Source organism: Sinocyclocheilus anshuiensis, unplaced genomic scaffold, assembly GCF_001515605.1.
Source record: "Sinocyclocheilus anshuiensis isolate Anshui unplaced genomic scaffold, SAMN03320099.WGS_v1.1 scaffold517, whole genome shotgun sequence".
Classification (NCBI taxonomy): Eukaryota; Metazoa; Chordata; class Actinopteri; order Cypriniformes; family Cyprinidae; genus Sinocyclocheilus; species Sinocyclocheilus anshuiensis.
In genome coordinates, this window is record NW_015536535.1 from 894677 (window position 1) to 917433 (window position 22757).

Here is a 22757-nt window from a genome sequence, read left to right on the forward strand (position 1 = left end):
TCTGGTCATATCTTCCTAATTAGCATGCTTTAATGGTTCTTACTTGTGTCTGACTCATCTCTTTTCTTTATCAAGAAATACTGAATATTGTTTAAAAACAACTCAGTGTTATTCTGTATGGCATTTTGGGGCAGTTTTTGATACATTTTACACAGGACATAGAGTTGCACCAGAATGGGAACTCTAAAGAAGTTTTTATGATGTTAATTTTTAAGTGGAAAAGTCTATTATTAGTATTAGATAAGTATTAGGTTTTATCCATGATTCTGGTAGAACTAAGGCTAATCAGAGACCTTATTTTTCAAAAACCTAAATTGGATTTAGGGTTATGGTAAATTGGTAACATTGAAAAATTAGGGTCAAATAGCACAAATATGGGACAAAAAGACCATTTGTGAACCATTGCCTACAGTAGATTATGGTGCCATCTATCATGTTTTTTATTTATTTATTATTATTATTATTTTTTTGTATAGGATGGCAATTTAGACTGGTTGTTGTTCTGTATCATTTTTCAACAAGACTGGTTTTGATTCCAAAATGAGAACACTTACTTAAAAAAAAAATAATAATCTCTGCACATTGCTAACAATTAGTCCACCACCTTATTTATACAAATGTTTACTTTTAATTTTTCATGTTTAATTTTTCTACTTTTGAAAAATGTTCTACTATGGAATTCTTCTCACATTATTATGCTGTCTGGCTTTGCTTTTTGCTGATCACAGTAGTGACTAAAATGCAGGAAGGAAAAGGCAGAGTACAGCCCCGAAAACCTTTCCTGGTGTTTAACTGATCTTAAAAATACCAGGCATCTCAAGACGGCCTTTTTCTGTTTCAGCTTAGTTTTTTTGGTTTTAACCACTGGTTTTAGGCAAATGTTTCTGACAAAATTAAATACATCATGCACAACAGCCATTTTTGAGATATCATGATTTGTAGTGCTTTATGTTAATCATGCAGTTTTCTTTATGGGTTTGTGCTTTTGTTTATTTTGTGCTAAAATGATTATATATACAGTACCTGTTGTCCATGTTATTGTCTTTGTCCAGACTTGTGCACATACGCCAAATAATACAATGGGAAGTTTGAGGTTTCCTGTGGTTCTCCTGGTGCTCTTATACACTGTAAGCTCTCACATGTATCATCACTACTTAAAGAATTCTGTCAAAATAAAAAAAAAATTCTGTCAAAATCAAATTTTGTGAAGCTTAGAAGACTTTTTTTTTCTCTCCAAAATTTCTGGCTGTGATTCTTAATTGTGCTTTCAGATGGTTGTGTAGATAACTGAAGAAGCGATACAGATGGGCATGCTTCCTGAAGCTGCTGATTACTTGTTCCAGAATTGTCAGAAAGAAATGCTGCAAATGGTCACAAAAAGTGGAGGTCTGGTGCAGACAGAGCTTAATAACAATCCAGATTTTAAAATGATGTGGAAAGGCAATGCAGCATGCAGCAAGACCATTCCTGGGGGTACACCGGAGCACATGGCTGCACTGCATAGCTATGCAGAAGCTAGTCCTAAATTTCATGGAAGATTCAAGAAGTTGGTTCAGACTAGCATGGGCATTTCAACTTAACCGAGATGAGTTTCCTTTCAAATCTCTTTTCTTCCTGCTGACAGATGCCATGCAACTCATAGGCAAAAACCATTGTCGTACAGGGAAGGAATATAACACCAAAATCGGGGAGAAAGTACGTTTTGAGAGTTTTTTTTCCAGCAACACTGCACTATACTGCTGCAACTGAAGATACAAGTCTCAGTGATAACATTGGGACTGTTTTCAACATCACTTCTTGTTCTATGATCCGCTTTGAAGATTATGGATGTATTTCAGAGGAAATTGATCTGCTAATATCACCCACTGAAGTTTTTACAGCTACGGGCATCAAGACTGTTAGCAATAGTAATGATAATTTTAAAGAAATCACCTTAACACATTCTCACTTTCAAAGTTCTTCTAACTGCAGCGACCTTGTCAGGTAAGTGAGAGAGAGCAGTAAAGATGTGTTTGATTGCATAAAATACTAATTTGTGATAAACTGAGCACATTTAAAATAAACATACTGATCTGAAATTTCTCTTTCTGTTGAAAGCTTGCCTGAAGAATCTAAAGAATCATCTTAAAGTTTCCCGAGTTCCAGTTTACTGAATCTGATGGCTTCCATACTCATGCTGTACTACACACTGACTCTGTAGTATACTCTGTATGTTCACAAAAATGCAAAGTAAAAGTTACTTGAATGTTATATGCATGTTAGAACACATTCAGTGTTCTTGACTTATTAGGAAGAATTTATCACTATAATAAATTACTTTGTTTTAATGCATTTTCTCTGTTCTCATTTTAATTATAATCCTTAAGACCACTTAAACCTTAAAAAACCCTAAACTGCAGTGTTCTTTGAAAATCCCCAAGCGTTGCAAAAACGTCCATACATTCGCTTTTTCATTTCCATTAAGTGTATTGCAGACACGCTCAAGGTATGATTTTACATGAAGTACCCATACCACCAGAGGGCGCCATTGCGATAGTCCTATAATAATTTTTAAATAATATTTTTGTCATTTCTGTCGTGTTGCAAATTCATATTTATATTAATGGGATACAATTATACTAAAATTAGAGAAAATTTCAGTTAAATGTTTCTTTACTTGGTATGTTGTGTTCTGTCAATGTCTTCAGTTTTACAATTATCAGACCTGTACTCAGAAAAAAGTTGTCATTGGGGCAAGGTATTTGTATTTTATTTTATTTTTTTCAAATAAACAGAGCTGTTGTAATGATTCTTTACTCAGTTTTATTTTTCTCCCAAGATTCTCATGCCAAAGACCCCCAAATAAGATGATACCTTTGGTAGAAACAAGTTGTTAATCATTGGGATGTCAGTAACAGGGAAGAACATTACTGTGACTACAGTAAACTCTCCAGTTGTCGACTCATTTATTTAGCTTGAGAATAAGTTCTGCTGTCTATGGTGAGCCAGAACATTGCTTCCTGCTCTCAATTACTTGAGTCACACAATGTCTGATTGTAATTTCATTAAACAAAATGTTGAAGGTATAGAGGAAATTTGGCAGACACTTTTATCCAAAGCAACTTAAATTTCAGCCGAAGTCCTGTATTTATCAGTAATTTAAATCCCTGGGAATTACCAGGAATATAGGAAAAGACCTACAAGATTAGACCTGCTGTAAACCAGGGCTTTTAAAACTGGATCCCATATGACAATCAATTTGGGACCAAATTGCTAAAATATAATGACTTCTTTATTGGCAGCAATAAAGAATCACACTGTGTTAGAAAAGGAATGTGTTTTTTTCTTTCCATAAACTAATGGTATTATTGACTTTTGTTTTATTTCGTAATTGTATGGCCATATTGATTTTTATTTCTCTTATTTGTATAAAAATACATAGAATTGGCTACTTACGAAGTAGGCTATTACATATATAGCCTATCACTAAATGATCTGACGTGGAGAGACACCTAAAGGATGGTCATTTATCATAAAAAGAAAAAATGATTAAAAAGAGGACATATATAAGAAGAGCTTTATATAAAGACCTAATGGATGCTAGAACTCAATATCAAGTTTCACAATCTAAACATTATAGGAAGTCAGAGAACTCCATGATGTTTAGAGGTGTGTGTGCGTGTGTGTGAGAGAGAGAGAGAGAGAGAGAGAGAGAGAGAGAGAGAGAGAGAATGGAAACTGATTCGCTCGCAGGTGTTTGTAACGCTGACTCGCATTTACACCTTTCGGAGTCACTGTTCATCCGTATACCTGACAGGAAACTGAAACCAGCGGAATTCAAGCTGACAGAACATTGGAATAAACCAGAGGACTTGCTTTTGAATCCATTCCTTCTCTATAATTGAAAATGAGCAGCCGACGGCGGCGATGCAAGCGTCAGTTGATCAAATTTACTCAGCATATTGCTCGATTAATCACAGGAACTCTGAACTCAGGTAAAGTCAACCAGTTTGTAACGGTCTCTTTCTGAATATTATTTAGGCTACCGCTCTGAGTCTGTATGAGACTAAAAAGATAACTAAATTGGCATATGACCGTCGCTTTGTTGTCCTGAAGTTCATTACATCTTTTATCATGCTCAGCTTTTGTTCATAAACTGTTACTATTAATGTCATAACAGATTGTTTGTTAATGTACATTTAAGTTGAAAAGTCATTAAAGTTAATCATCCTATTTTCACACACAATAGCCTAGTGATGAACTTATGATCTGTAATTACCAATACCAATTCCATTTATTGTGCTATTGTGCAAAAAATACACAGTGTGCCTTTGACTGAGAAATATTCAAATTCAGAATTGGCTCCTTGTTGCCCTAGGGTTTCAATACAATCACTCCTTGCAAGATTTCTGATGTAGCTATATGGTAGGCTACTCGAAATGTAATGAAGTAGCAACCAAAAATGTTAATGTTTAAAAAATGGAAAAAAAAAAAAAAACATTTAGTAAAAGATCAAAGACATAATACAAGTTCGTTTTTCACGAATTGTGCTCTTTTGCCATAAGCTTACACACCAGTCAAACAGATCAAGGGCAGTTTTGACATGGGGAAGTTGCAACAAAGCTATAACTAAATTGACATTTATGCATTTTATTTGTTACGGGGCGAACGTGAGACGTGAGACGTGCGGATCCATGTGCAAGGCTTTATTTACAAAGGCGTGGTCAATAAACAGGCAAGGGTCAGATTACACAGGTATATCACAGGCAAGACAAAGAATATCCCTAGGGCTAGCGTGGGCCTTCGATCGGCGAACAGTATCCAGAGGGCTTGACAAGAGGGGTAATCCAATAACACGAGCAATAGTCCAGGCGAGGTGCAAACACAGTCCGAAACAGCAAGACAAAGGGTTAATCCAAGAAACACAGGCAGAAGGTCAGGAAACAGACAACAAGGCAACACGAAGTGGCTAGACTAAGACTAGAACTAGAATGGCTCCGTAATGCAGCTATCGCTAGAAGAGTGATATGCGCTAAACAATACTCGGCAGTTTGAGAAGGATCTGAGTGAGTGTAATATAGTGTGTGTGTGATTGGTTACAGCTGTGTGCAATCAGTGCAATGGATAGTCCGTGGTGATGTGTAACAGTCTGTGTAGTGAAAGAGTCAATATGATGGACGAGTGACCTCTGGTGGCGATCGGACGGAAGTCCATGGACAGGATTCGTAACATTAGTAGACACTTTTATTCAAAGCGACATTGCACTGAAGGTATATTATAAATCAGTTTTTGCATTGCCTGGGAGTCAAATGCATGACCTTAGCAATGCTACATGCACTAATGTTTCAGAATGAATGAATGAATAAATAAATAAAAATGTAGATCAATGTAACAATTACAATTGGTTAATCCAAGTTGTTTTACTGTTTACATTTTTCTGAAAAAATCATAGCATGTAATGCATTCAAAATAGAGATGCATGTTTTTCCTTTTTCTTTTTTTAAAGATTGAACTTTTTATATCACAAGGTATTTCTCTCAAATCAGTGTCCGACTGTGAATATATGTATTATATGTTTTTTTTTTTTGTTTCCCATGCATATATCTATAATGTAATTATCCCATACAACAACAATTTATTTTTCTATTTTAAAAAACCATGACATCAGGTAAGAAGTAATCCCAATAAACTAAAGGAAATGTAAACCCAATAATCATGTCATACACTTATATTACAATAGATCAACTAAGAGGTATTCAGAATGGCACAGACCATTTTTGCTAGATTAGAAAAAAAGAACCTGAGGATAAATGATGTTAGAAAGAGCAAAAACAACAACAACAACAACAACGACAAAAACACCACAATAGCAGCAAAGGACTTTTTTTTTTCAATGAACTGTCAGTGCAAGTAGGCTATCTATCTCTTTAAAAATTATTTTTATATTGGGCAGTGAGAAACTTCTCATTCATTTTTTCAAATAAAATGAATACCTATACTATAAGCTAATCAACAGGTTTTGTAACTCCTTCCAGACAGTCTTGTGATTATAAATTCCTACACCCCCTTTTTCTTTGACTCTTCAAGGGTGTAATTACACATTTTACTGAAATTCTTAATATTTAACATCTTTTAGTCTGAAAATAATTCAGGCATGTACAACACAATGATGTAAATCCACCAAAGTTGCATCAGCTAATGTTTTAATGTACACTATTCTTCCAATAAATTGAATCATTCATCAATACACTGTGTTAGTAAATTAGGCTGTGTAGTGTATTCTGTTTGTGTTCAGTCATCACTGTCTGCTATTTAGGTGCAATAAAAATAATAATATAAATAATCTCTTACCACACCCTATGTGGGTTATTATTGAAATTACAGTGCTAATCATTAATGGTCTTAACTTTGTGAATGAGAGTTCTAATTAATTTCATCTTTCCCTTGGCTGTGCTTCATATCCTTGTGGGACTAAATATAATTACACACTCCATCATTCCATACCCAACCATAAGACACTGATGATCCCTTAATAATGCCATAAATTAAGTATTGCAGACACTGGTATCTTTTTCAGGTAATTTTGTCTGCCACATTTCTACTGGATTTTGGCTTCATTTTTTCTGCATTTGAGAAGGTTTTGTGCTGCTGTTTTATCTGCTACTTGAACACACCTTCCTTTTTGAAATTCATGCATGCAGATTACATTTAGTATATTATTAATTTAAAGCATTTGATTGTTTTCTTACTGGGGATTCACTGCCCAGCACCTGCTTTGCCTTAAAAGCATCATAAGATAAAAATAACTACAAGCTATTCAATCTTTTTCCCCTATTCCAAAAACAGGCCAAAGAAGGCATTTATGAAAGTAATACTGTCATGTTGCCACTCAGCAGGAAAATAATAATTACCACATTTCTCATGGCATACTATGGCAATAAATGGAAAAATGAAAGAATTTACATTAAACTAAGCCCTGATGAAGACGTAGCAAAATGGGTCATTTTTTATATAAAGATGACTAAAATAGCTCCTTTTTATAGTTTTCTTCTATCAGCCACCATTCCTTTTTGATGTACCGTACTCTTTCATCTGAGCTGAAGCTTATTTTTTATTTTTTTGTGGTTGATAATGTTGTTTTGACTGTTTGTGTTTGTTTGTGTGTGTGTGCGCAATGATTTTAGGTTTTCTCACAACTGTATTCTTAGTCCGAAAAATAGAGTGAAATACCATATTCTCTCATGTAAATTAAATTTAAGGCCAGCGATTTCACATACATCATTTCCACATCCTGCGCAGAGTGTTTAATAACACCTTTAGAATTTATTTTTTTTAAATACTAAAAAGAAACCAATCTAAACTTTTGAGGTATTCTATTAAAATGAGGAATTCTCATTAAAAAACTGGTGTTCCATTAATGATGAGATGCTCTATTAAAAATCCAGTGCATAATTCGCCAATATGTACACTCGGGCGGTACCTTTTCAAAAGGTACTAATATATACTTTTGAAGTATATGTATCTTTAAAGGGATAGTTCACCCAAAAATGAAAATTTGATGTTTATCTGCTTACCCCCAGGGCATCCAAGATGTAGGTGACTTTGTTTCTTCAGTAGAACACAAACAAAGATTTTTAACTCAAACCATTGCAGTCTGTCAGTCCTATAATGTCAGTGGATGGGAATCACGGCTTTGAGTGTCATAAAACATAAACAAACAAAACCAAATGAAACCCTGCGGCTCGTGATGATACACTGATGTGTAAAGACACAAAACGATCAGTCTGTGCAAGAAACTGAACAGTATTTATATTATTTTTTACCTCTGATTTTCACTGCAATGTCTGAACTGTCCTGATCGCCTTCGCAGACTTATAAGTGCATTACCGCCACCTATCTCTCAAATGGACCATTGACACTCCCAATTGAGCTTGTATTAGGAGTGTCAATGGTCCATTCTGACAAGATGCGCGTTAAATATCGCATGCGATTAATCGTGCAGCCCTAATATGTACCATTTAGGGGTAAATACAGAGATGTAACTTTCAGCTTAAAAATAAACATTAATTTATAATCAACAAAACAAATTTTGTTATAAGGCTATAATAATTTTTAAGGCACATCAGATAAAATTGTTCTTTAAGGTAACAATTGAAGGTTGCCACTTTTTTTAAACAGTGTCTATAACACATACTAAATTAAATATTATAATTGTATTTTATTTAGTTAATTGATGTTTCCTGCATAAAAAAGTTTCCCTTTAAACCGATTAAATATCTAGATCTAGACAAATGCAACTCTAAAATCTGCTCTAGTTATTTGTAGCACCACCTGTGCAGTGAAATGGGACCAGTTGAACAGTGGTGGGTGCTGTGACTTAATAGATTATGTTCTAGGAGCAGCTTGTAACATCTTGACCAATCTTTAAGTGGGTAATTCTAGTACTCCAATAATTAATCTCCTCATACAAAAACAATTGGTTAACAAGAACATTTTGACATTTTACAAATAGTAAACAGTTCAAGTAGGACTGAATGTTTTAAAGGAGACCACGGTATGCGATTATAATTGTGAAATATCTTCAATGTTTTTTCTTTCTTTCATTTTCTTCTGTATTTCCTCATATATTGTATATTTCTCATGCATGGACAATGAAATTAAAAAAATAAAAATTTTTTAAGCACAGAGACTGTATCTTGTGAAAACCAGTGCTTCTCTGCAAGCATCAAACCTACACTCTAAAAAATGCTGGGTTGTTTCAACCCAACTTTGGGTCAAATATGGACTAACCCAACTTTTGGGTTAAAAATGTAATGTAAAAATTTAACCCAATGGTTGGGTTAGTCCATATTTGACCCAAAGTTGGGTTGAAACAACCCAGCATTTTTTAGAGTGTATGCACCAGGACGTTCTTCATGAGAATCTGGGACAGAGGTATTATGCATGTCCTAAGGAGACACCGCTCAGTGTCTTTAGTTACCTGACCTGCTAAGGCACAGTAGTGAATATTTAATACAATTCACAGAAACAGGCCAGCAGATCCTTTAAGCTGTTTGTGCTATGAATACTGACCCCCACACACATACATAATACCTGCTAAATAATATTTTATGAACAGCTTTAAATAACAAAATAGCCAGATGAGTTATACAAAAATTGAATCAAAATGCCATTATATAGGTGTAAAAGCAATATAAAATACAGCACATACTTGTATGTTGCTGCAAATATTGACCCCTCTTACCAACAGTTAAACACTTGTCTCAGATCTCAGACACCAAATCTGCTTTGACCCTAATGTAGTTTCTCAAATCACAGATAATGGCGTGTAAAAGGAAACATGGCCTTGACAAAGCCATCAATACATGTCGCTCTCTTTTCATTATTCATCAAAAAGGCAAGTGTTTTTGTAATTAGTGTCACTGGACCTGCTAGTGCCAGGATTCTTAATTAAAGTTAAAGCTCTAGGCGTCATTGGGCAGTTTGCAAGCAAGTGAGGGTGCGTCTGAACTCCTGCATGTATCAGAGTAAATAAAAAAGACTGATTCTTTGATTCTGAAGCTGTTTTGCCCATACAAATGATGGCAGCTGTGTGTGCTGTGTTGTAGATAATGAGGATGAAGAACAAGAGAGCACAACGGTGCGGTATCACCCGGAAAATCTGGAGCAACTGCAGTCGCAGACCCATTTCTCCAGACAAGAGCTGCAGTTAATCTATAGAGGATTCAAGAATGTGAGAGTTCAGTTACACCCCACCTGCTGGGTGTAGAAATAAAAAATGATGTTGTCATTTTAGGGCTCCTGCTCTCTTTGGAGATATCCCAGTGTCTTAAATATTGCTTTCTTGTCTGGTCCTGTTTTTGCTAGGATTGTCCAAGTGGAGTTGTGAATGAGGACACATTTAAAAACATCTATGCTCTGTTCTTCCCACTGGGAGGTTGGTCCACTTAAATTTGTTTTTATAGATGATTAAATATGTTTAACCAAACAATATGATGCCACCTTTAGTAAAGTTCATAATAGGAAAATGTGCAAATCACGTAAAATTACAGATTACCTTTACTGCACACTGCAGTCAGTGTCTCCTCCTTGTGGTATGATGTGAGATTTTTCACAAAATATAATGATTTATGATATAATGAATCCAGTGTAACTTTTCATCCCTTTGGAAAATGGAGTGTGCCCTGTTATTACCAGATGCAGTTCAAAACAAAATCCTGTTTTTGTTATGGGACAGATCAGTAAAAGCAAAATATGTAATAAAAAAAATGTATAATAAAACTGACTCCCATCATAATTTTTCATTGAAAATGTTTAGATATTTACATATGTCACAGAAACGTATTTTACTTGCATAGATATAATTGATTGTTTTTATTTTCTTAGATTCATCGAAATATGCTCAGTTTCTTTTCAATGCATTTGATAAAGATAAGAATGGCTCTCTTAGTTTTGAGGTAAGTATTTTTAACTTAATTAGTTTGGATACAATATCATTATTAATTGTTTTTTTCTGACTTGAATGTCATCCAAACATTTGCAACAAATAATGATTTTCAAATGTTAAATCCTGTAACTCCTGTAAAATATAGCAGGAATGTTCAGGCACTTTATTATGTCAATTCTATTCAATAGTTTTACTGTGCTTTATTTTATTTTATTTGTTTTCAGGAGTTAGTCTGTGATCTCTCAGTTTTGTTGAGAGGCACTACAGAAGAGAAGCTGAACTGGGCCTTCAATCTATATGACATCAACAAAGATGGACAGATTACTAAAGAGGTCTGAAAACATTTTAATCTGAAGCTCTCAAGATCTGAACTACATCTTGAGTTTTGATTCCTGTCAAAAAACTTTGTTTGTTCTGTGAAGTATTGAATGCAAAGACTGTATATGATCTTTTTTTTCAGGAAATGTTAGATATATTGAAGGCTATTTATGATTTGATGGGGAAATCTATCCATCCACGACTTAAAGAGGAGGCAGTAAGGCAACACGTCAGAATGTTCTTCCAAGTAATGCCTTTATGCACTATTATGTTTAGAAAAAGTGACTATACATACATTTTTGGAAAATATGTAGGACCTACCATTTTGCTTTATATTATAGAAGTTTTCATGTGAAAATGTCCACAAGGTGGCGCTAGAAGCACTATGACTTTTAATCCTATTTGAATATGGCACTTAAAGGGATAGTTCACCCAAAAAAATTCACACTTGTTCAATCACTCACCCTCATGTCGTTCTAAACCTGTATGACTGTCTGTCCTATGTGGAACATGAAAGAAGATATTATGAGTAATGATCTAACAATGAACACCACTGGTAACCAGTACTGTTTAGTTACCAACATTCTTCAAAACATCTTCTGCAGAGGAAAGAAAGTCATACAAATATGAGGGTGAGCAAATGATGACAGAATCTTCATTTTTTTGGTGAACTTTTTTTTATTTTTTTTATTGCACCTTAAATATCACCCTGTTTGTCGTACAGACCTTTTGTATGGTTTCATAACACTTAAATTGTGCACAGGTTGTCTTGAAAACAGTAACCTGGGCATAATAAAAATTGTTACTGTAATGTTAGTTACAGTATCATGTAATGTAAAGTGCCATTTAGCCCTACTTTCAATCAAAGTCATGGCTTCAAATGCCAGGAAACACACTGAAAGAAAGTACCTTCTGTGCACTACGAGTTCCTTAAATATTGTAATTTTGGATTCAAATTGTTATTTAAAATTAAGGTTAAAGTTTAGAATAAAATAAATATTTTGGCAGCGGGCATTTCACCTGGAAACAGTAGTGAGATATGGCAACCATTGAATCTGTTATTATAAATTATTCACATTTTGAATGAGGTCAGGCTGGTCATGCAGCAGAAATATTTATTAAAACCTCTCTCAAACCTCTGTCAAAAGTCAGTCTCAATATGCATTACTAGATTACACCTCGCTCATACATTTGAAAGCAAAATGCATTGTAATCACATTTGTTTTTATTTAATTTTTCTTTCTCCCCTAAGAAAATGGACATAAACCAGGATGGTGTAGTAACTATTGATGAATTCATTGACTGCTGCCAAAAAGTATGGCTCGTTTTTATCTTTAACTAAACCTTGATTTCCTAAAGCAGATATGCATAATAATACAACTGTTGATGCTTTTGTTTTGCAGGATGAAAATGCAATGCAGTCTCTTAAGATTTTTGACAATGCTGTCTAGATTTTAGTCAGGAAATCCACCCTAAGCACTTGGACATTTCTAGATAAGTAATACTCATTGTTATAATGCCAGCTTTTCTGTGCTGCTGTTCTGGACTGCTCTTCACAGCTCAGGACTGCTCTGGACTGCTCCAGATTGTCTTACATTTACATTTACATTTAATAATTTTGCCGACGCTTTTATCCAAAGCGACTTACAATTGGGGAATTGTAACCAAGGTTACCAGAGAGTAACACAGAAATATTGTTATTAATATAATAACGTAATAATGTGAAAACTACTTAAAAGAAGTATATTCATAAAAGAAATATTAATTTTATACAAGCATATATTTTTATTTGGTTATTAATGTGACCAATAGTGATCAGTTTTGAACTTGAGATGGGCCAATGAGAGCGCAGAATGTGGCGCAGCGGAAAAATTGATTTCCGGGTTTTGCACGAGGTTTGCTCGTGGAATCAGAGGCAGCTCTCTCTATCGTGCACGGATGCCTGAGGAGCGCGGTGTTCGCTGACGCTCCGGGGAACAGAAACAAAGAAAATAATCTTCTAGATGAGTTTTATCGATGGATTGATGGTAAAGAAAAGGATTTAAAGGGGACGTGCTGTACCTGCACCATTCTGGACTGGAGTTTAACGATCTCCTTGGTCAGGTTTTTTTCGCTTCTTGTTCTGTCCCTTTCCAAATTCGATTGCTGTCTGTCTGATGTGACGAGATGTTCCGGTACCTGCATTCTGGATTTGTCCCGGCCTTCCGGTGGTTCTGAGGAGGGTTTGGACTGGCGAGCCTCCCTTGAGTCTGTTCTTGGATTTTCTGTGGAAACAAAAGACAAGTTTTTCTGACCCTGTGAATGGTAGGAAATCGAATAACTTTTCTTTTTTTTTTTTCCCTCTTTCGGATGGAGACGTTTTTTCCTCATTGACAGAGAAAAGACATTTATATCTCTCTACGGACTATTTGAAGAACTGTTTTTCTTGAAAGACTGAGCAATTGAGGGTTTTGAAATCGAAGGACATTATTTTATTTCATTGAGAAGTGTTAATTTTCTGTTGTGGTGACAGCTGTGATACATACATTGGGTTTTTGATATTTGAATACTGATTGATCTAAAAAGAAAAAAATTGACAAAGGTAACATAAGTGTTCATATTCAACCTTTATTTGGGTGAATCAACTACTGAGTTAAAGTGAACGAACAAAGAACTTACCTTGTTGAAAACTGAGGGAAAAGGTTCATGAAACCTGCTAAAACAAAAGAGTGATAAAATTTAGAAACAAGAATTTAATTTGTGAAAATATATATTTTTTTCCTTTCTGTTTTCATTGATTCGCATTGATTCAACTTACCCGTTGAGTGCTGTTAAACCACAAATACACATTTTGTGTTCAACCAAACCATTCGTTGAGTCTGTTCACTGCTGTTGTTGCATCTTTCTCAGCAGCGAATCTAGTCTTCTGAGACGCTGGTCCATAGATTGGCATATAACAAGTTACTAAATAATCTAAAAGTTATTAGCTAGATAGTAAGCGCTACAAAAAGTTGGCGAGCCAGCCAGGAGATTGATTGCCTAACAACAACAGTGATCTCTCAGTACGACAAAACAAAGATAATTCTTACTGTGAAACAAGCTATTCCAGTGTTAACAGTATGGATATAGTGGAACGAGAAAACGTGAATGTTTCCAATGCTGTCATAGTTGGTGGCATAACACTGAGTGAATCTGACCAAAACTTAGAAGCATGGCTTGTACGGTATGGCAGCATTAGTCGTAATCTGCTTATTGATGACCCAACATCTGAATTTCATCGGCAGGCTATAATATAATTTGCACATAGCTCTGCAATGAAAAACCTGAAGCCTCTGTTGCCTTTAAGTATTGTTAGCACGTCAGATGCAGATGTCATATTCACTGTGCATGCCCGGATTCAGCATTCCGGATAGGGGTGGGAAGATCATTAGAAAACGAAATATTCCTTCCTAGCAGCAAGTAATAATTTATGCAAAACACTCACGCGTTGCTGTTCTTCTCCTCTGTTGACTAATCGCTTGTCTTTTGTGAACTGACTGCTGAATGTATACATACCTTGGTAGAAATGTGGGACTCTTGTGTGAGTGCAATGTTACTTGTAAAACACAACATCAGTGTTATTGTATTATAATGTGCTTCTGTGGTTACTGACTTGGCTAATATTTGGCACAGCCTAGCTGTTTTATACTGACTGTTTCACACATTTTCAAAGCGCCTTTAACCCTAACCTTTTTAATATTTAATCCCATAGATAAATAATTTATTATAGACTAGGATTACTTCTCAAAGTCAAGCTAGAACCATGTTACTCAAGTGGGCACCTGCTTTTCCTTACATCAAATGCGCACATTGTTTAGGCAGTACACCAGATTTTTCAGCCAAAAACTTTGAAGTAATATCTTTAACTTTTTTAGTTTATTATTATTATTATTATTATTATTATTGATTACTTGTATATGATGCAAAAGTATTCTTTTAATTACTTTATTTTTTATAACACCATTCAATAACCAGCAACAGGTCTTTCTTTCTTTCTTTCTTTTTTTGGCAGGGGTTAGTCTGTGATCTCTCGTGGAGAAGACTGAATGAAGTTTATTGAACAAACAAAAGTGACACTATAAAACTAAGGGGAACTAGAAAGAAAAATACACTGAAACTTAGTTTAATGATGTAACACGTAAGATGAAGGTGCGTGACAACCCCCAAATATTGTTTTGGTGCTATTTTCTGTTCTCTAAATGCATCAATTCTTTGATTCATGAAATCCTTATTGTTTATAGCATTCAGCTACTGTAGCAGTTTCCTGAAGATCAGATGCCATATGTGAAATTTCAGTAGTTAGCGAAACTGTATAGGATGTACAGTATGGACAAGGTAACAATGTTTATAATAGCGTAGTATGTCTCTGATAATAAGTCAATAATTAACATTAAATAATGCTAACTAGTAATGATATAGGACTTTTAATATATATATATATAACTAATTGACAGTTTAAAAGTATTTTGCTGTTTTGTATATTTTTAATGTCAAGAATATATAATATACCAGTGGTAAGGGAATTAGGCCTTGATAATTTTTAATATAAATTGGTATGAATACTTATTACCAGAAAGAGTAGAGCCTCTAACCCAGAGTGCCTCCTCTCTCTCAGGTAGGGAGGTCTGTAGTTACACTGTTAGCGATTTCTGTAAATTACACAGTATTTAACTGTAATATGAACTGTACTTTACTGTAAAACAGTTACACAGTATGTTACTGTATTTTAAAATTGCATTATGGGAAATATCCTCTTGGCGCCATTAAAATACAGTATTTTTCATTTACTGTAAATCCAAATACAGTAAAAAAAATGAGCGGGAAACCTGACCAATGACAGAAAGGTTTTTTTTTTCTGCTTGGAGAAAGAAAAAGAAGAAAAAGAAAAGGAAGACTCACACACCTCGCGCCTGCAAATGTATGTACAATATTCCTGCTTTTTCATTACATATTTTATGTCAGTGTAATTTTAGGGGTTATTTGTTGGTTTAATTAAAAGCAAAATAATAATAATAAAAAAAACGCTGACACTGCACAACGCGCAGTTTCCTCACGGTGTTCGTTGGTAGAGAGCGGAAAACTCATTTGAGATTGAAGAGAGAACTTTCTGTGCAAAAAAAGATCTTTCTTTCTTTTCTTTCCTTTTTTGTAGAAAGTTTCACCATCAAAGTGCGAACATAAACAGGTCTCTGTCTTCGTTTTGACCACGTCGGTAGCAGGTGAGGTTTTATGTGAACTTGTATGAAATTGTTGAGATATATCCAGCTGCAGACCCGCAGCCCCACACGTTTCAGGACACACAATCCAGGCCGGAAGTAAGGCGGACCATATATGGTTAACGGTCGCAGTTTTGTAGTGCAATTTTCTTTTGTTAGATGTAATATGAGCTATCCCAAGAATTTTGATAGGATTTACAATATTTAATAATACACAAAATACTAAAAAATTATATAAAAAAAACTATTTTATTTTTTAAATTGATATTCATTTTGATCAGTCTAGTAAACCGTAAAATTTTTTTTGACTGTAGGTTATGATGAGATATTTAGGTCATGTTTGTTTTGTAACAAATACTTAAAGACACAGAGAATGGACCTTTGATGTCAAGAATACTTTTTATTTTAAAATTCAAATTGAACATGGGAAAAAGTGCAACATACTAATAAAAAAAAACATTTTAACAACCAAAAATAGAACTAAAATTAAAATTTAGAAATGTAATTGTAATATAAAAAAAAAAAAGCTTTTGAAAGTCTTATACTTTTCAGTCTTCAAAAGAATAATTAAATTTTAATCCCATTTTTTCATGGCATTCAACTAAAAAAATCTCCATGTCTTCCCTGAATGAAAAATTTAATGTGAATGGGTCTCTACAGTCTTCCACATCTTTGATGAGATTTTGGAGGGCCTTTTCCTTGTCATCCTCTTCCATTCTGAGGAAAAGAGGCTCTTCCACAGGGCCCCTGAACACATGTCTATTGGCATGTATCCATTTTACAGCCAGTTTCATGTGTTTGATTATAGTGAGCTCCTTCATTACAAAATGGCAAAGAATAATACAACTTTTATTATTTCATATAAATTACACATTTGCAACAACACATATTTACTGACAAATACCTCACTGCTGCTGGGTGTAGCTTGTTCTTCATGTAGCTCTAGTGTCTTCTGTCTTCTGAGGTTTTCTGTCCTGTAACATTTTTTGGTTGATTTTTTTTATTAGTCTGGGATAGGGTGCAAGGTAGTGTGAACTGTAGGGAAATAAACCAGTATCCCGGAGTAATTAATTTACTCAAACAGTACACTGACTGAACTGCTGTGAAGAGAGAACTGAAGATGAACACGAGCAGAGCAGCCGGATAATGAACGTACACGCCGACTGCTGGAGCGGTTCTCGTTCTCGAGTCAAGAACCGGTTGCATCGGTTTTCGGATCACCAGTATACTGAACCTAGAACCGTTTCTTTCGGACACGTCCGATTTGAGAACCGATGAGCTGATGATACTGCGCATGCGCGATTCAGCGTGAAGCTACCGAACAAAAAGTGCATACATACATTCATCAAAAAGTGCATAAAGACAGAAAATTTTTCCTAAAGCTTTTATTCACATGCAAACATTAATCATCCAAATACATAGAGTACATCAAATGTAGTAAACAGAATCTCAAACATGCTTGAGAACCAATTAGGTGTCTTAAACCACTCGAATCATATGGATTATTTTAACAATGTCTTTATGCACCTTTTGAAGCTAAAAGAATTTGGTTGCCTGGATAGACAAAAATTAAGAGAGAATATTAATTTTCATTTGTGTTCTGAAAATGAATCAGAGTTTTATGGGTTTTTAACAACATAAGATTTTCATTTTGGCTGAACTAATGCTTTAAAAAGTCTTTACAAAGAAAATGAAATGGTCTAATGAATTATTTCTTTTATGTTAAGGTTCATTGCGAGGATCAGTCCTGTCAACAGCACTTGCTCTGCAAAATTCCAGATCAGCAAAGGAAGAGGGGAAGATGGTGCAAAGGAGAAACTCTGGCCTGAACCCTCGTGTGTCCTCCTTCATTAAGGAGTTTGTGGATTTCAGCTGGCAGCTTTGAAAAAAATAGTCCATGCTTCTTGTGTGTAACAAAAGTTTGAGTTCTTTTTGAAGATTCACTATCGTCACTATTCACTATTATCATAGTATGTTGTGCTTAGGATAAATTTTAAGAATTTTACCTATAATAGTTAGAATAGTATGTAATATATATAATAGTTTGTAACAATGTTTTGTTTGAGTCTTAACTGAATCTGTGAAAATATTAAAATGTTATTGCAAGGATTACTATTGAACAATTAAAAAAATTAAAAGTTACACAGTTGTCATTGCTTATTTTCATAAAATAATTAAATTATTTTTTTCTTTTATTTCAATACGTTACTGAAGAAAAGACCATAAAATTACTGTATAGTTTACAGTAAAAACTAAAAGTACAGTATACATAAGTTAAATGATACTGTAATTATTAATACAGTACTTTTACTGTAAGTTTAATTTACAGTAAGTTACTGGCGAACTGCTGCCAGTAAGTTACTGTAATTTCTACAGGAAATGTTTAACAGTGTAGTGTCATTGGCTTCGGACATAATAGTTATTTTGTTCATTCTACTTTTATCAGTAGAAATGACACTGTTGAAAGATCTGAAATTGAAAAGGTTTAGGTACAAAACATGCAGTTATTGGCAAATGATGAGAGGTGGTACCAGTACATGGCATCCAAATGGTGCATTCCAATGGACTATATAAATGAAAATGCAGTCCAAATTAATTTTATGTGTGACTTTTTAGATATTTGAAAAATGTAACTCTTGTCTCAGAGGAATAATAAGATTTTAGTAGTCATTTGCAAAATGTAACACTTAATACAGTTTACTATTGTTTATTGTAAGTGTTATATTCTCTTGTAATAAAATAATAAATGCCAGCTGCCTTGATTTAAGCAAATGTATAACATTTTGATTGCTGCCAATTTTTAATAAATTTCTTTCTTCAGCTCAGCATTAGTAATTCAGTAATTCAGTGGGCAAAGTCAGACTATAACAGTCTCAGACATCCACGTGACAGTTATTACATAAAATAATATGAAAGGATTCCAACAAGAGGAAGCAAGTATTAAAATGTAATGTAGTATAGAGAAAATGTTCTTATTTTATAGCAGTTGTGTTTTCACAACACACTCTCATCCAGTGGCATGCAGAGAGAAATCGCAGGGGAGAAATCACATAATGAGGGCACAGAAATCATGGTCCAGGGTCACCAAGATCAGACCAAAAGGGCCCCCCGACCCCCCGAACACTGAACATTACTGCTCTCATCATCCTAGTGATTCTTTAATTCTGCATTAAACACATTTGAAAGTTCCTCTGGTTTCTGAGTATTCCATAACTTTACCCAAAGGCATCCCTTTAAAATTCTGCCATTACTCACTTATTCTACTATGATTTTCTGTATTATATTGAACCATCTTTTTTCCCCTCAAGTATTTACAGTGTGTTCACTAAAATTACTGCCTACATCCAATTTATAACCTAACATGACAATCACATTTTAATTTATGTTTTACTGAAGGGGGTCTCAACTCTGGCCCTTGAGGTCCACAAATCTATCAGAAGGAAATACTATCCAAAACCTTACAAAATCTCAAAAGCTTACAATAAGCTCAGTCATTACTAGTAAGTTATCATGCTTTTTACTTTGGAATACTGTTCCAAATAATTAATAACATAATTAGTAATCCCTTCTGAAGGATTTGGTAATACTTGAGTAATTACTAGTGGGTTACTATGATCTTCACTTTTGAATTAATTATGCATTATTCATAATAATTATGAAACAGTCACACTTTATTTTAAGGTCCAATTCTCGCTATTAACAAACCATTAACTATGACTTTTGCCTCAATAAACTCCTAATTTGCTGCTTATTAATAGTTAGTAAGTTAAGTTTAAGTATTGGGTAGGATTAGGGATGTATATGGTCATGCAGAAGATGTGCTTTATAAGTACTAATATAGGCTAGAGTCAATATGTTATTAATAGGCATGCTAATAAGCAAGTAGTCAATGGTGAGAACTTTATGAATGGTGTTACTTTATGAAACTGTATGTAGTTCCTTAGCACGTTTCTGGGAGGTATGAAAAAAATAGTAGTTACTGATTAGCTAACAGTGACCTAACAGATTCAATTGACTTTCTTAAAGACTTTCTTTCTGTCTGAGATTGCACACTAGTAGAGACACATTCCCACTGGCTGCATGCACAAAAGTCCAAATTCAGCAACAAAAGATGCAGAAATCCTCTTCATTCTCCTTAAAAATAATGTAACCAGTTTAAACATTCTATGATCAATATTGCAATATAAAAGACAATAAGCAACTGTCTGATGTATTTTGTTTGCCAATTGTTTGTATTTATTTTGTGAAGCGTCCTTGGGCTCTTGAAAGGAGCTATAAACATTAAGCATATTATTATTATTATTATTATTATCATTATTATTATTATTAAAGTAATTAAATCTGTGGAATCAGTCCCCCTGCCATTTTTTTAACTATCACAGTTTTAGAATAACCATAACACGTGAACACTATACTTAAGACTGGTGTGACAGAATCACTTACCAACCCTGTGAACGTATTTTTGGATGGACTATCCAGTTGCTCTCAGGAGTTTGAATTAACATGAACTATCTTACTAGGGCCACTCTTGCATTGCCTGTGAGAACCATGCAATAATTCCCTGAATTTTCAGCATCATTACTCCAGCCTTCAGTATCACATGATCCTTCAGAAATCATTATTATCATTGTTGAAAACATGTGTTTTTTTCAGATGAATAGAAAGTTCAAAAGAACAGCATTTAGCTGAAATAGAAAGCTTTTATAACATTTTAAATGTCTTTACAGTCCATTTTGAATAATTTAATGTATCCATGTTGAATAAAAATATGAATTTCATTCTTTTCTTTCCAAAAAAAAAAAAGAAAAAAAAGAAAGAAAGAAAAAAAGAAAAAAAAATCTCACTGACCACAACTTTTGAACCATAGTGTAAATGCTACAAAAGCTTTCTATTTCAGTTGCAAAAGTGGGAAAACTGAGCTGGTGCTCCACAATGTTTTCCACTTTTTGTTTTTGTTGTTGTATACAGTAGACCTACAATTAAATATCTTGATTTGATATGTTTAAATAATTAACAGTATCCCATTAGCAGTGGCCCTGGGCCCGGGTATAAGATGATATGTATGCATGTGTTGACTCATATCAGACTATCACATATCAAAGCCATTTTGTCCAGCTGAAATATTTCCTTGATCAGCAGGTGTGCTGTCAGCTAAAGGTTAAAGGTCAGCCTAATAAAACTGATGCCGAAACAGCTGTCTGTCAGAGATAAGAATGACATCATGTTTTTTGTCACATGACATGTACTGTATGATAACTATTTATGATGTGCCATCCCTGGTTCCTGCAGGCTGTGCTTATTATCTGAATTTAGAGGCTATATACAAGCAACATTCTGTTATCAATATTGCAATATAAAAGACAATAAGCAAATGCATTTTATGGACTGTACAGTAAACTACACTGGTCATATGAAGTAAAATGTCATCACATTGTGCAAACACTTGGGTGCTGTAACTATAACTGTATAATTAGATTTCCCCCCCATTCATATCCTTTATATCTCTGTCCATGTTGTATATGCATATTGAGACATAAATGGCAATGAGACTTTGTGAGGACCATCACGAGGACAAAATATGGCCTACAGAGCATACAATATGGAAAACAGCCACCACACTGTTGTGTTTGGCTTCCAGGACACAAATGCTAGTTTAACATTTATACACAAACAGTGAATACCATTCCTTCTAGAGAGAGCAGGAGAGCTGATGGCTTTCCAGACAGTGCTGCAGACTCCCTATTGAGGAAGAGGAATGAATTCACTCCATTAGACTTATTGTTCCTTCACCAAATCACCAAATACATCTGCGCATCATTTTAGGTGTTCATAGTTTAGACAAAAACACTAAGTCAGTATGTTTTTTTATAAGCTTTTTAGATCTTTTTTTATAATCATACTTGATTGATATTTTAGTTTTTCTGTTGTCTAACAGTAAGATGTGTATCAAGAAGAATGTGTTAGATATTGCATGAGTGGGCTGAATTATACAGTTGCTCAATGGATATATTGTTTAGTCTTTTCTATACAATAGCAAAAAGAGTCTGAGATCTAAAAAGAGTCTGAGAATACATTTCTCTGCAAGTTAAGTTTCTGAGTTTCACGGCTCACAATCGGTTTATAATATCCCAGAAGCCATTTGATTCACTTGCCTATATTAGGGCTGTGTTACAGCAGGTTGTGCTTATTTGCAGCACAACATTACTTTGCAGTTAAGCATCTGGAACAGCAAAGGATTTTGTGCCAAGAAATTCTTTAAATGCTTTTTATATCTTAGTTATTGTTCTCTGTAAATATCCATTCAGTGGCTCAATGCAGATGAGCAAATGTTGTAATTAAATGGATGTCATTGGTCATTTATATTGTATATTCCATGTTTTTTATCCCTGTATGTTCTGCATGTGTGTGTGCTCTCTGTACTACAATGTAAGTTATGGTAACACTTTAGATTAGGGAACACTATTCACTATATTAGAATGCACATTACTAGCATATTGGCTGTTTACTTATAAAGCACATATTAATGCCTTATTCTGCATGACCATATTCAAGATCCCTTAAACCTATACCCAATACCTAAACACAACTACTACAAACAACCACCTTACTATCAGTAAGCAGCAATTGAGGGAAAACTCTCAATAGTGTTAAAAGTGTTACCAAAGTTATTTGTGTTCATGGATTGTTTTGGAATGGCCTTAAGGGCAACTCAGACACATGGACAAGGTCAGACAGCCCCACTGCATCTTTCTATTTCCATTGTGGAGAGACAGAAAGTG

At 34.4% G+C, this 22757-nt stretch overlaps 1 protein-coding gene and 1 pseudogene across 1 annotated transcript; both read left to right on the plus strand.

The window, feature by feature from the left end:
• The first annotated feature begins 739 nt into the window (after positions 1-739).
• Positions 740-2200, plus strand: LOC107695721 (uncharacterized; annotated as a pseudogene).
• Positions 2201-3796: 1596 nt separating this feature from the next.
• Positions 3797-12344, plus strand: kcnip4b (potassium voltage-gated channel interacting protein 4b). The gene is made up of 8 exons (XM_016495901.1): positions 3797-3974; positions 9588-9712; positions 9847-9916; positions 10366-10436; positions 10651-10758; positions 10887-10991; positions 11997-12059; positions 12148-12344. The coding sequence occupies exons 1-8, from the start codon at positions 3887-3889 to the stop codon at positions 12193-12195; spliced, it is 678 nt and encodes a 225-aa protein (XP_016351387.1). The 5' UTR covers positions 3797-3886; the 3' UTR covers positions 12196-12344.
• Positions 12345-22757: the final 10413 nt, after the last annotated feature.